The sequence below is a fragment of the Cervus canadensis genome, chromosome 15, assembly GCF_019320065.1.
Source record: "Cervus canadensis isolate Bull #8, Minnesota chromosome 15, ASM1932006v1, whole genome shotgun sequence".
NCBI classification, from domain to species: Eukaryota; Metazoa; Chordata; class Mammalia; order Artiodactyla; family Cervidae; genus Cervus; species Cervus canadensis.
Genome location: NC_057400.1, coordinates 1,842,381 through 1,858,242, shown reverse-complemented (window position 1 = coordinate 1,858,242; position 15,862 = coordinate 1,842,381). Strand labels below are relative to the sequence as shown.

General features: G+C 37.8%; 1 protein-coding gene across 1 annotated transcript; it reads left to right on the top strand.

The window, feature by feature from the left end:
• Positions 1–4,600: 4,600 nt before the first annotated feature.
• On the top strand, positions 4,601–5,233 carry LOC122454009 (sentrin-specific protease 8-like). The gene has a single exon (XM_043488377.1). The coding sequence runs from the start codon at positions 4,628–4,630 to the stop codon at positions 5,231–5,233; it is 606 nt and encodes a 201-aa protein (XP_043344312.1). The 5' UTR covers positions 4,601–4,627.
• The last annotated feature ends 10,629 nt before the right edge of the window (positions 5,234–15,862 follow it).

The following is a 15,862-nucleotide window of genomic DNA, read 5'->3' as shown; positions in this document are numbered from 1 at the left end:
AGGTCCATCTAGTCAAGGCTATGTTTTTTCCAGTGGTCATATATGGATGTGAGAATTGGACTATAACGAAAGCTGAGCGCTGAAGAATTGATGCTTTTGGACTGTGGTGTTGGAGAAGACTCTTGAGAGTCCCTTGGACTGCAAGGAGATTCAACCAGTCCATCCTAAAGGAGATCAGTCCTGGGTGTCCATTGGAAGGATTGATGCTGAAGCTGAAACTCCAGTATTTTGGCCACCTGATGAGAAAAGTTGACTCATTGGAAAAGATCCTGGTGCTGGGAGGGATTGGGGGCAGGAGGAGAAGGGGACGACAGATGAGATGGCTGGATGGCATCACTGACTCGATGGACATGGGTTTGAGAAAACTCCAGGAGTTGGTGATGGACAGGGAGGCCTGGAGTGTTGTGGTTCATGGGGTCACAAAGAGTTGGACACGACTGAGCGACTGAACTGAACTGAACTGATATAACATGAACTCAGTTTTAGACATATCATAGAAGAGTCTGGACATCAAGGCAGAAGCCTGGATTGGAGAGATACATCTGCAAAATATGAACACTTATCTTGTATTTAAAGTCATAAAATCATCAGTGGTTCAGTGGTGAGTGTAGAAAGGAGAGGGGGAAGAGACATGAATTGAATCCCTGTGTCTTGAATTTTAATCTTTAATGATCAGAGAGATAAGGAAGAAAACTGAAAAAATGTAGCTAAATTTTGTCAGAAGGGTGACAGGGAGCAGTCCATTAATGTGTCTTGGAAATTAAATGAATAAAGTGTTTCTGGGGTTAGAGAAAGATGGATCGTGTCAAATACTGCTAACGAGCATAAGCACTGAATTTAGCAATGTGGAGGCCATGTGCATCTCGACAGAAACAGTTTCCTTGAACTGCTAGAAATGACTGCCTGACTGAGGGGGGTTCCAAGAGAGAACACAGGAGTAGGATTGGAGGTAGTAGGTATGGGCACGTACTTGAAGACACTTTGCTGAAAGATGAAGAGAGGAATGGAGTGGCAACCAGAAACAGTGAGATAAAAAGACAGCTTTTTTTCCTTAATATACATATTTTACTGAAATATAGCTGACTCACAACATTTCCGGTGCATGGCAAGGTGATTCAGTTACACATATACACATGTTATCTTTGAAATTATTTCATTTAGTTTATGTTTTCTGACTTTTCCATCTCCTTTTTTTTATGTTCTTTCTCAAGCTTTATATAAATAATACATGTAGTATATATTTTAGAAAACATGAATTTTTGGCCAACTAAAAAGTTTATGACATTTTCATTCCACTTGTTTGACTTAGTATAAATAGAATGCTTCATTTCTAGTTAAAAAACATAGATATGCGACAAGCAACAAAGGATTACTTTATAGCACAGGGCTTCCCTTGTGGCTCAGCTGGTAAAGAATCCACCTGCAATGCAAGAGACCTGGGTTCGATCCCTGGGCTGGGAAGATCCCCTGGAGAAGGGAAAGGCTACACACTCCAGTATTCTGGCCTGGAGAATTCCATGGACTATATAGTCCATGGTGTCTCAAAGAATCGGACATGGCTGAGTGACTTTCACTTTCACAGAGAACTATAGTCAATATCTTGTAATAACCTATAATGAAAAATAATTTCAAAGATGGTTATTTTTGAGAGATGGGAGCAATAAAAACCTATTTCCGTGCTTATCAACATTGCTATTATTCTAATATGTGTAAAAAAATGGCCCCCGTTTTCTCATAACTCATTGAACAATCCCAATAATTAACAGTGATTATTATAAATTATGTCTGACCTCTTATTCTATTTTCACATGTACATCAAATCATTTGCATTTCATCAGGCTTCTTGAATTGCAGGTTCCCAAGGTATATGCAATGAAATTTTAATTAACAATCAAATTTGAGCATATTAAAAAAAATGTTTTTAATGACAAATATGTGTTAACCATTAAGATGAATCTGTCACTTAAATATGAGTACCAAGCTTGCACTTTTCAAGTGTTATAACCAAATATTCCTCTAAAATAAAACTGGTGGGATTACTTTTCAAGACCAGTGCACATATATTCACATAAAATTGGGCATGACTGGACATAATAGAAGAAATTAGTGAAAGGAAAATTTAAGATGGGAATCAGGACGAGAGAGATTTTAATGAGAACTAGTGAATGGTACAATGATCTCCCACAAGGAAGTTCAGAGACTTCATATTTCATGCACGATATGCATACTGCATGAAGAATAATTTTTTGGAGGATCAAACCTTGCTGCTGATCCCAGAAAGCAGAGCGTGTTGACTCAATATATGAATTTAGATACTTCTTTTTGAAATGCCCATGCCCTGCAGCTTATAAGGAATGATAAAACAGTTTTATATATGTACCTACCACCCTTTAAGAAAAAGGATTGCTCTCTTAAATCTGTTTCATTTTCTGTCTTATACTATAGGCTGAACCACATGAAGTTACTAATGTTTTGAAAGTAAAAAATGATTGACTCTTTACAATGTTTTTTTTTATTTAGACCTCATCCATTGGTCCTTTTCAAGAGCATCCTCATATTTTTTATATCTTAAAGAAATCTAAAAAAAAAAAAAAAAAAAGAAAGAAATCTGCTAAGGTGTATGCTGCCAGCTGAGTAGGTACTAGGCCTGTAGGTATCTTTCTAACCTTTGTTTTGGTTCCCAGTTCCTCTCATGCCTTCATCTTAACAGATACTTCAAGTCTCTCTTCTGATTGTTGAATTGACTCCATCCCATTAAGATCTCTTTGCCTTTGTTATAAGGGTGATTGCTGCACTGTCCTTTTCTTAACAGAGGTTGAATATTCTGTCTCAGAGAAAAAAGGCAATTTAAGGCAAGTTGTTTTAAATTCCATCATGTCAAATTCAAAAACCAATAGACTAAATGCCAACATGTCCTTGGCTTCCCCTAATAATGGTGTGTGTGCTCAGTTGTGTCAGACCCTTTGCTACCCCACCAACTGTAGCCTGCCAGGCTCCTCTGCTCATGGGGTTTTCCAGGCAAGAATACTGGGGTGGGTTGCCATTTTCTCTTCCAGGGAATGGATCTTCCTGACCCAGGGATTGAACACACACCCCTTGGGTCTCCTGCATTGGCAGGCAGATTCTTTACCACTAGCGCCACCTGGTAAGCCCCATAATAATAATACTTGTATAATTAATTTATTAACTAACATTAATAAACTTGCATTATTCTTAAACTACGTAAGTATTGGATTGGCCAAAAATTTCGTTCAGAATTTTCCATAGTTCAGTCGCTTAGTCGTGTCCGACTCTTTGTGATCCCATGGACTGCAGCACACCAGGCTTCCATGTCCATAACCAACTCCTGGAGCTTGCTCAAAGTCATGTCCATACAGTCAGTGATGCCATCCAACCATCTCATCCTCTGTCGTCCCCTTCTCCTCCTGCCCTCACTCTTTCCCAGCATCAGGGTCTTTCCAAATGAGTCAGTTCTCCGCATCAGGTGGCCAAAGTATTGGAGTTTCAGCTTCAGCATCAGTCCTTCCAATGAACACCCAGGACTGATCTCCTTTAGGATAGATTGGTTGGATCTCCTTGAGGTCCCAGCGACTCTCAAGAGTCTTCTCCAACACCACAGTTCAAAAGCACCAATTCTTCAGTGCTCAGCTTTCTTTATAGTCCAATGCTCACATTCACACCTGACTACTGGAAACATCATAGCTTTGACTAGATGGGCCTTTGTTGACAAAGTAATGTCTCTGCTTTTTAATATGCTGTCTAGGTTAGTCATAGCTTTTCTTTCAAGGATCAAATGTCTTTTAATTTCATGGCTGCAGTCACCATCTGCAGTGGTTTTGGATTCCCCAAAAGTAAAGTCTCTCACTGTTTCCATTATTTCGCCACCTATTTTCCATGAAGTGATACCTGAAACAACTTTTTGTTTAACCAATATAACATTCTATTTTAGAACTAATAAATTCAAAAGGTAAATATTTAAGTAGGTTCTTTTTTCTTTATTTTGGTCTGATTTATTCTAGAAAATCAAGACAGAGTGAGCTTGAGTAAAAGAGAGGTTTTTTTTCTTTTCCCCACAACTTTAAAAAATTTCCTTTTTTCCTCTCATCTTTGTTTCTTCTTTATTTTCAAAGGACAAAATTAAACACACAGTTCCTTTAATTTCAAATATATTTGGCAATACATTTGTATGCATTTTCAAAGATGTTTCAACAGGTTGCAATTTTAATTCTCCATTAGAGTTTTGACTGAAAGCAATGTTAAAGTAAAGTCTTATGTCCTTGGTGGGGGAGGACGCTTCCTTACGATTTATGTTCCATATCATTAAGCTTCCCTGCTATGCATTAGGCATGCTTTTTACCTTAATTCAGGCTAGAAATAAAGACAGAATGCAATGCTTAACCTGAAAAAGCTTGTCTTCAACTGGGCAAAGCTATGTGAAAAATATAATGAAGATCAAGTGAGAATATTCACCATGAAAACTGTTTCTATCAATGGTCTGAATATTATAGAATTCCTGATAAAAATTCTAGTTACTTTTCCAGCCAGTACAGAGCTGCTTGGAGGCTGGAAGGGGTGGTGAGTTCCAAAGCAGTTTCTGGAATTTCTGAACACCCCTGGTCAGTACAAGATGGATCCAGTAGTCCTGAGTTACATGGACAGTGCATTGCGGCAGTTAGATGTCTCAATACTGGATCCTCCAAGCTGGCTCAATGACCATGATATTGGGTTTGCCTTTGAGTACTTGGCCAACAGTCAGTTTCATGACTGCACTGACCATGTCTGCTTCATCAGCCCCGAAGTTACTCAGTTCATCAAGTGCTCTGCAAACTCAGCAGAGATCGCCATATTCCTTGAGCCATTGGACCTCCCAAACAAGAGGGTTATATTTTTAGCCATCAATGTTAATTCCACACAGGCATCTGGGAAATCCACTGAAGCTTGTTGGTTTATCTGCAAGATAAAAGTGGCTTTTTTTCATTATGGGTCTCATGGTAGTAGTAACTCATTCAGTGTAAAGCAGGTAGCAGAGAAACTAGAAGCTTTCTTAGGCAGAAAAGGAAACAAACTGGCCTTTGTGGCAGAGAAAGCCCCTGCTCAACAAAATAGCTATGACTGTGGGATGTACGTGTTATGTAACACTGAGGCCTTGTGTCAGAACTTCTTTAGACAACAGCCAGAATCACTGCTGCAGCTACTCACTCCTATGGAAATAGCTCATTGCCAGACTTGCTAAAAATTCGCTGTTGAAATATATTTGACTTTTGAAGTCTTTTCTTTCTTCCTGTCCCCATGCATTGGGTGGCTGCAGGCTCAGTGCCTGAGGGACAATGCCAGGGAGATGAAAGCTTAGAACACTTACTTAACCCTGAGAGAATGTTGTTCTCTGTGTTATCCTAATGAAAAGCTTTACTTTAACCCTAACTTCAGAGCAATGTTAATCACCAAAACTGATTAATTCCCTTTCGGGCTCTCTTACCCACATTGGTTTATTCCAAAAGAGAAATAAAAATGACCTGTAAAACAAATTAAGAATATGTGAAATCTAGAAACAAGAAGAAAATCATAGAGCAACCAAACATTTACTGCATAGCCCAATATTTCAAGAGACCAACTGGCTAGAAGCAGCTCTCAAGACCTAACCTAACTCAAGATCAAAGTATTATCAGTTACTCAGTTGTCCGATACTTCTTCCATTCAACAAGCAAAGGCTTTCCCAGCTAACCTTTGCCAATACTTGATAAAGATGGTGTTAGCCTATCGTCACCCATCTGATTCCTGGAGCACTTTAAGAAAGGGGGAATCTTAAATAACTTCGTTGAAATAAATGTCTGTGGTGGACTTCTTGTTTTGCATCTGACACTTAACTAAAGTTGGTTTATTTCTGTAAAGGAGGAAAAGGTGACCTTTCTAAATTTGTTAACTTAATTAAAAAATGCAGACAATGTAATTTTTGAAATGTGGAACCAAGAGTTAAAATAAATGCTATTCCTTCTTAAAAAAAAGAAAAAATCTAGTTGAATTCAGGAAGCTTGTGTGTTAGTCACTCAGTTGTATCCGACACTTTGCTACTCCATGGACTGTAGCCCGCCAGGCTCCTCTGACCATGGAATTCTTCAGGGAAGAATACTGGAGTGTGTTGCTATTTCCTTCTCCAACAGGAAGCTTATGAGGACCTTTCAAGTAATAAATACAAAGGTAATTTAGAGGTAGTTGGACTTTTTTATGAATAAATGCAATATTCTAGTGCTAGGCCAAACTATTTTCACTTAAGCCCAACTGCATCAGAAATGTCTGGGTGATCAACAAACTTCTATAAATTTTATTTTCTCCATCATCTCTACTCTGGGGAGAGGAAGGAAAAAAAAATTATCTCTATAGTAACTAAGACTCTGGGATTCTAAAAATCTACATATGTCTCAGTCTTCCTACATTATCCTTGGTTCTATTCTGTTGATTTTTGGAGTAGCAATGATTTGTCAAAGAAGATTCCTTTGTCCATTATCTTTGGTTCAAGGTAAACCTGTAATCCTGGATAAGTCATTTCACTTCTCTGAGGTTCATATACACTTGTCTATAATCTGAAAGTGTTGGCAACCACATCTGATCATTGGTATGAGGATTAAATTCAGTAACACAGTTCAAGTACCTCATAAAGTATGTGTTCAAGAGATGAATTTCATTATGAAAATTTAATCTATTGTTGAATTTCACAACTCTGAGATGAGGTCAACTTTGGGATTCATTTTGCTTCAAAGATTTACTAAGAGATGGATATGTCTACATTGTAATGGTCAGTTTCATTTTTTCATTGTTTTAAAAATCTCTGACATTCCTGGAGTCTGCTTTAAGGTTGTCAAGGTGGCCAATGTCTCTCTTTTGGCTTTATACAAAGGCAAGAAGTAAAGACCAAGATCATAAATTTTGATGATGAAAGCACAATAGTAATAAATTTTCATATACCAAAAAAAAAATCTCTGAAATCATTACAGATTCTTAGGAAGTTGCAAAAGTGTACAAATTCCAGGGAAAACGACCAGAAAAAAAGAATAAAGATGTATGTGTAACGGAATCACGTTGCTGTGAACCTAAAACTAACACAACATTGTAAATCTGCTCTTGTTCTTCAGTCGCTAAGCGTGACTGACTCTTTGTGACCTCGTGGACTATAGCATGCCAGGCTCTCCTGTCCTCCAGTGTCTCCTGGAGTTTGTTCAAATGTATGTCCACTTTGTCAATAATACCAATATGTCAACATTGAGTCAATAATGCTATCAACTCTACCTCAATGGAAAAAAAAAAAAAAGGCATGCAGTCCATTTGCCATTCACCTAACTTCCCCAGTGGTGACAACTTACATAACTATAGTTCAATATAAAAACCAGAAGAATGCAAGACTATAGACCTTATTCAGTTTTTACCATTATTTATATGAACCCTTTGAGTGTGTGTGTGTGTCTGTATACATAGGGAAGTGTTTAGTTATATGCAGTGTTTTCCACTTATAAATTAGTGCGACCACTCCTAAAATCAAGGTACAGAATTGCTCCATCACTATAAAGGAACTCTTTCTGCTATCTGTTTATGCTGACAGCGTTCCTCCCTTCCAACACTGGTCTTGTCCTTTTGGCAACCACTAATATATTCCCCACATCTATAGTTTCTTGATTTGGAGAGTGTTATACAAATGGACTCTTCCATGTGCCTCCTATTTCTTTTTCTTTGTTTTTCCCTTTCCTTTTCATTCTTTATGTATTCTTCCATTTCTCTTGCCATCAGAAATCACTTTCCCCTAAAGTCCACTATGTATGAAAAAAAGCTAATATGTTGCTTTTATTTAAAAAAAAATCTAAATCATGTTTTAGGCAGTGGGAAGCTTCTAATCAGTTTAAAGTCTTTGATATGATCTTAGTTTTATTTAAAAAACAGGACATTCTTCTGTTTACTGAATAGTCACTTGCCTCTTGTATTTATTTCCTCGTGCTATGTAACCAGTTATCACAAATGAATGAGCCTAAAGCAAAAAAAAAAAAAAAAATGTTTATATTACGACTGGGTCAGAAACCCAGGCATAGTAAGAGCAACTGGTTTCCCTGTTAGGATCTCACAGACTGAAACCAAAATATGGGCCATTTCAGGCTCTTATCTGGAGCCTCTGGGAGGTAATTCTTCTCCACCTTCATTCAGGTTGAATTCAGTTCTCTGCAGTTGTAAGACCAAGATTCCATTCCCTTGCTATCTGGGAAGTCTAGCTATTGGTCTGATGTGTCCCTTAGCCTGTAAAGTCTGCTCACACCCCTTGGCTCACAGCCCTGTCCATCTCAGAAGCCAATCACGGTGCATAGAATTTTTCTTGTCTTTTGGGTTTTTGTGATTTCATCCTCTGCTTCTCTTTTTAAGTGCTCGTATGGTTATATCTCTGTAGTATGTGCCTGCTCCGTCATGTCCGACGCTGCAATCCCGGGAACTGTAGCCTGTCAGGACCCTCTGTCTGTGGAATTTCCCAGGCAAGTATTCTGGAGTCGACTGTTATTTCCTCCTCCAAAGGCTCTTCCTGACCCAAGGACCAAACCCATGTCTCCTGTCTCTGCACTGCGGGTGGGTTCTTTACCTACTGAGCCATCAAGGAAGCCGCAAGTGACACTAGGGGTCAGGGATGATGGGGGTTAATGTTTGTCTGCCGAAAATCTCCACTTTTGTTTGTTGATAAGTTTGTTATATTTGTGTGTGTGTGTGTCTATGTATCTCTGTGTGTGTGTGTGTGTGTGTGTGTGTATGTGTGTGTGTGTGGCTTCCAGGAAGATCAATTGATTCACAAAATGTTAAACTTCAAATGACAAATCCTTAGCCCTAACTTTTTCTGTCTTAGACTTAACAAAAAAGTCTAACAGAAGGTTTGCTTATATTTATAATAGAATCATTTTTGTTCTTTCTATATAGTAACAAGGCATTGTTTTATTTTATTTATTAAATTTATTTTCTAAATGCACTGTAATCTGTTGCTAGACTCTGTGAGATATACCTCAGGGAGAAATAGGCACTTTTATTCATAATAGTGCCAAAAGTGAAATTATCTCCTGTTCTTTTAAAACGGTGTTAATCTTAGTCTCCATGATGGTTTCTTGGTAGAAAGGATAATGGACATGAAACTGGATTGAAATTTTAAAAGAAAGTCTGCTTTAAAATAATACTGGAGATTAAACAGGTTAGACCATTTTTGTTGTGGTAGAACCGAATACCAAAACCATAGCCAGATTGTGTCTCCCACACAAACCAGCAAGGTTGTGCCTTTCTCATGCCTCTGCCTTACAGTAAGGAGAACCTAAATACCTAATGGACAAGAAAAACTAGTTGGTAAATGATATTTCTTAACTGATGAAAGTTCCAACCCTGGGCACAGCTATTGTTTATTGTAACCAAATATTCAAGAACATTCACAAGTGGCATGCAAGCAGATATTATAAATGGATGATATTTACAAGTATGTAGTTTTTCTAAGACAAGTTTGACAAATAGATGGTATTGCTCCTGATAGCTGTGTTTTTGGAATAGTGCTTCACAAGGAAATATAATTCATCCTAGTGCTCTCCACAACTATGAGCAACACTGTGGAAAACTTCTCGCTGTGAGTGGAAGCCAAAATTACATTTTCTGGAGTTAAATAGAAGCATTCTTCTCTCTGATCAAATTTTAATGAAACAATTCAGAGGAAAACCGGCATCTTACTTCAAAAATTGTTTTTACTGAAAATATAATAAATTCCAGCCTTGAGGCACAATCAGAGCTTCTCCATTTGGCTCTTCGCTGCTGGCTGCATCAAACTGATGAAGACCTGCACTTCAACACTGGCCTTGAATTCAAGGTCAATTTAATGTTCACTGGGCACTGATTAAAGTGCAATTCATATGTTCTCTCAATCAATAGAATAATGGAAACTGGAATGTGGCCAGAAAATGTTATTTAAGCTTCACTTTTGTCTTCCATAATTTTTAAAGTACATTTTCTATTTATTATTTCAACTGCAATTTAATTCTCTGAGTCCTTGGGGATCTAGTTAGAACCACAGAGCACAGACCCTTAAGGTAGTTCAGAAAACACCTAGTCCAAGCCATTTACTGTACAGATAAAGAATGCAAGGTCCCCAGGGGACCTGAATGAACCACTGTTAACTAGAAGGTCACCCAGGACAAGGGAACTGGTGAACATACAGTCCTGAGATGTTATGAAGAATCTTGCTTCTTCACATATTGTAAAAAGAGTGAGTTCATTTTAAAAATATAGTTTAATATGTAAATGATATATATTTATTAAAAATGAGGGGGAAAAGGTCATAAATTACAGAAAAGTAAAGGAAGACAAATAAAAATGACCCCAACCTCCTATTTCAGAAACAACCATTTCATACATTTTATGAACATTATTCCAGATATCACTTACATATACAAATAGAGGGCAGAAAGGAGGAAAAGTACATAAACAGAGAGAAAATAGGCAGAGAAAATTTAACTTTTAAAGAGAGAGAATAAATAGTTAAAAGCCAGGATTATAGCAGGCATGTTATTTAAATAAAGCATACATTTCATCTTATTTAAATTAGCTCAAGAAAAAACCTGAAGTACTGAATTGCAGATAGATATTATTGCAAGACACAGACATGCAAAAATATTTTTCAAGAAATGATATAAATATTTCATCCTAATTTTAAAGAACAAAGAACATATTTTATCGATGTTGAGTATTCACTGATTTTTTTAAGGCAAAAAAAAAAAAATAGCACATACGTAATACCTCTGTCTTCCCTCACTTCATATCCAGATTTTTTTTTAATTTAAACTATGATTTCTCCATTGTTAAAATTTGTTGATTTGTACCTTCTAATGCACATTTTGTACTCTACCAGGAAATAGTACTCACTAGGCTTCAACAGTATGTGAACTGAGAACTTCAAGATGTACAAGCTGAATTTAGAAAAGGCAGAGGAACCAGAGATCAAATTACCAACATCCAGTGGATCACAGAAAAAGCAAGAGAATTCCAGAAAAACATCTACTTCTGTTTCAATGGTTACGCTAAGGCCTTTGACTGTGTGGCTCGCACCAAACTGTGGACAATTCATAAAGGGATAGGAATACCAGACTACGTTACCTGCCTCCTGAGAAATCTCTACGCAGGTGAAAAAGCAACAGTTAGAACTGGTGATGGAGCAAATGACTGGTTCAAAATTGGGAAAGGGTTACATCAAGGCTCTATACTGTCACCCTGCTTATCTATCTTATATGCAGAGTACATCATGTGAAATGCTGGGCTGGATGAAGCACAAGCTAGAATCAAGATTGCTGGGAGATATATCAATAACCTCAGATATACAGATGACACCACCCTTATGGCAGAAAGCAAAGAATTAGAATGCCTCTTGATGAAGGTGAAAGAGGAATGTGAACAAGCTGGCTTAAAACTCAACATTCACAAAACTGAGATCACGGCATCCACTCCCATCACTTCATGGCAAATAGATGGGGAGACAATGAAAAGAGTGATGGGTTTTATTTTCTTGGGCTGCAAAATCACTGCAGATGGTGACTGCAGCCATGAAATTAAAAGATGCTTGCTCCTTGGAAGGAAAGCTATGGCAAACTTAGACAGTGTATTAAAAAGCAGAGACATCACTTTGCTGACAAAGATCCATCTAGTCAAAAGCTATGGTTTTTCCAGTAGTCATGTATGGATGTGACAGTTTGACTATAAACAAAGATGAGCACCAAATAATTGATGCTTTTGAACTGTGGAGTTGGAGAAGACTCTTGAGAGTCTCGTGGACTGCAAGAAGATTAAACGAGTCAATCCTAAGGGAAATCAATCGTGAGTATTCATTGGAAAGACTGATGGCGAAGCTGAAGCTCCAATACTTTGGCCACCTGATGCAAAGAACTGACTCATTGGAAAAGACCTGATGTTGAGAAAGATCAAAGACAAGAGGAGAAGGGGATAACAGAGGACGAGACAGTTGGATGGCATCAACAGACATGATGCCATGATAGACATGAGTTTGAACAAACTTGGGGAGATAATGAAGGACAGGGAAGTCTGGTGTTCTGTAGTCCTTGGGGTCAAAATTAGTCAGACACTACTGAGGGATGGAACAACAACAAATCCATTCTACTTTAATAGAAGTAAACTCTCACTACCAAATATTTTTTAACAGTGCACTTTATTTTCAAGTTACTCTTTTGGACTCATTTCATAGTTGGATTGAGTTTTCATTTTTGTTCTCATGTAGGAGTCACTTTGGCATAGTTTCTCCAAACTTTAAATGATTATATAGGTATGTCTACAACCTGCAAATTAAAATGGCAACTTGGGACTTCCCTGGCAACCCAGTGGTTAAGATTCTGAGCTTCCACTGCAGAGGGCATGGGTTCAGTGCCTGGTTGGAAACTAAGATCCCACATGCTCCAAAGCACAGCCAAAAGTAAATAAAATTAAAATCTGATACAAGAATAAATCCGTGATGAACAACAAAATTAAAAATAAAATAACTTACTTGGACATACTGTTAGAGAATCACTTGCTTACTTTTCCTCAGGGTATTGCAGAAATTGCTCCACTGTATTATTTTTAAACCAATTTATCAAGTTATGATTGACATGCCAAGTGAAAGAAAGTGAAGTCTCTCAGTCATACCCGAGTCTTTGAGAGTCTATTGACTGTAGCGTGCCAGCCTCCTCCATCCACGGGATTTTCCAGGCAAGAATACTGGAGCGGGTTGCCATTTTATTCTCCAGGGGATCTTCCTGACCCAGGGATCAAACCCAGGTGTCCCGCATTGCAGGCAGACTCTTTATCATCTGAAACAGGAGGGAAGTTCGAAAACTGTGCTTATTTAATGTATACAACCAGATGAGTTTAAAGACAATTCTGCCCTGTATGACCTTTACCACAATTTACTCCAGAAACGTAAACTGCTTCTCTGTGGCTATCTGAGAGCAGCCTGAATTTCCTTCTGAATTGCTTTTACTACTGGGATCCCTGCCCTGTATATTTGGACTTGTTGACAATTCATTGCTCATTCTTCTGAAATGATTTTTGACACACAGAATGTCCCTTGAAGTCATAAACTGAATTGTTCATTTGGAAATGATTTAATTAGATGTGTTTTTTCTTCAATTATCTTTGTTCTTTTAATCAAAAGCAGCAATTGCAAGTATTTTAAATCCCCTTGCTCTGTCTTTTGTATCTTTTATTTTTCTAACTTTAATTTTACATATTTTGTACTTTTCATTTCCACTGTGTCTCTCCATGTACTGCTCACTGTATTTATTCTAGTGTTATTTTTCCCCTGTGGTATTAAATATAAGAATCTCTGCATTTCATTCTGACCATCAGAATTCCTTTCTACATCAGGGATTTCCTCTGCCATTCTCTCTCAGCTAAGAAGTTAGGTCACAGTCAAATATGACATCACTGTCAGTGTCTGATTTTTTTCCTCTAGTTTTCACTCCCAACAAGGTCTTCCACTACATACAGACAGTGTCCCCATTTCCCTTTGCCTAGAAACTTACTCAAATCAGTTAAATAGTGAACTGGAAAATGTAGTACTTACTTTTAACTCATAGTTTAACCCTGTAATTGGCTTCATATATATTTTTTAAATTTCATTAATCTCTTTGTTTTTCAGAATATTGCAAAAAGAAAAGTGGAAATAAAGGTATCTCATCACAACCATCTTTTTGATTAGTAATCACAAAGACATTTTCACCTGGGATGAGTCAAATAAACTGGAGTCAGTGGTGGATTTGTCTTGGTCATCTTTCATTTGATTTCACCCTGGTTACCGGTAGCCCCCAAATTTCTCTGACTTGCAAAAAACAAAGGTTTATTTATTTCTCATGTTCCATCTCCATCATTGTTGTTTTCGTTTTGAAACCTAGCATAATGAAATAACCAGTCTCTGGAAATTACTATTATGATGATATAAGATACCACAGAATGGCTCGTAAAGTTTCTGCTGGCAAGAGGAATGTTTCTCTGCTGATCATAGTCAGAGACCCAAAGAAAGACACAAGACTAAGTGTGACTTTAAAGGTATAGTAGCTAACAGTTAACATATACCTGTAGGGAGGAGAAAAGATTACTTGAGATTTGTGATGAAATCTAAATCTCACCATCTTCTGAATCCTGTGTTCACCTTTTAATTCGCAGGAAAATTTAACTCAGCCTTTGTTCCCAAGAGGAAACACAACGTCATTCAATCACAGATGTACTTCCTAGTTTTAATGTCCTCACTCATCTAACATAGACTGGTGACATCGGGGTGGCTTGATTACATTTACCACATTCATTGTAAAAATAAAGAAAGAGGATCACATGAGAAATACTGGTCCATAGTATTTGTGAAATCTTGACAAGGAAAAGTTAAGCGGGACCCAAGATGGGTCACGCGTCTGAAGTCTCAGGTCTTCTCTCCAGCCTGTTGTACTTCACGGATCCTGGCAGTGCTGTCTCTGAGGACCTTCTTTTCTTGCCATCCTTCTAGCCCTCTTTAAGAGGGATTTTTCAGCTTGATTTTTCTCTATGAGAGAGTTGGCAACTTAATAAGCAACTGATGTCTTAAACTGTTACTGTATTTTTTGATTCAAACTTGTAGTTCACTGAGCAGTACAATTCTCTCCAAACCTTATTTGATCTTCTGTCTACTGCATTCACTTCCAGTTGGTTCTGTGTGACAGCTATTTTACTGATAATTATTTTCTAGGTAGGCCTCTCACTTTACATCTAGGAACAGGTATATTGAACATATTTAAGGGACTAGATCAGATAGACAGAGAGCCTGATAAACTATGGATGGAGGTTCATGATATGGTACAGGAGACAGGAATCAGGACCATCCCCAAGAAAAATAAATGCAAAAAAGCAAAATGGCTATCTGAGGAGGGCTTACAATAAGCTGTGAAAAGAAGAGAAGTAAAAATCAAAGGAGAAAAGGAACGATATACCCACTTGAATGCAGGGTTCCAAAGAATAACAAGGAGAGATAAAAAGACTTCCTAAGTGATCAGTGCAAAAAATTAGAGGAAAATATAATGGGAAACACTAGAGATCCCTTCAAGAAAATTAAAGATGTCAAGGGAATATTTCATGTAAAGATGGGCTCAATAAAGGACAGAAATAGTATGGACCTAACAGAAGCAGAATATATTAAGAAGATGTGGCTAGAATACACAGAAGAACTGTACAAAACGGATCTTCATGGCCCAGATAATCACGATGGTGTGATCACTCACCTAGAGCCAGACATTTTGGAATCTGAAGTCAAGTGGGCCTTAAGAAGCATCACTACAAACAAAGCTAGTGAAGGTGATGGAATTCCAGTTGAGCTATGTCAAATCTTAAAAGATGATGCTGTGAAAGTGCTGCACTCAATATGTGAGCAAATTTGGAAAACTCAACAGGGGCCACAGGACTGGAAAAGGTCATTTTCATTCCAATCCCAAAGAAAGGCAATGCCAAAGAATGCTCAAACTCCCACACAATTGCACTCATCTCATATGCTAGTAAAGTAATGCTCAAAATTCTCCAAGCCAGACTTCAGCAGTACATGAACAGTGAAATTCCAGATGTTCAAGCTGATTTTAGAAAACACAGAGGAACCAGAGATCAAATTGGCAACATCCACTGGATCATCAAAAAAGCAAGAGAGTTCCAGAAAAACATCTATTTCTGCTTTATTGACTCTGCTAAAGCCTTTGACTGTGTAGATCACAATAAACTGTGGAGAATTCTGAAAGAGATGGGAATACCAGACCACCTCACCTGCCTCTTGAGAAACCTGTATGCAGGTCAGGAAGCAACAGTTAGAACTGGACAT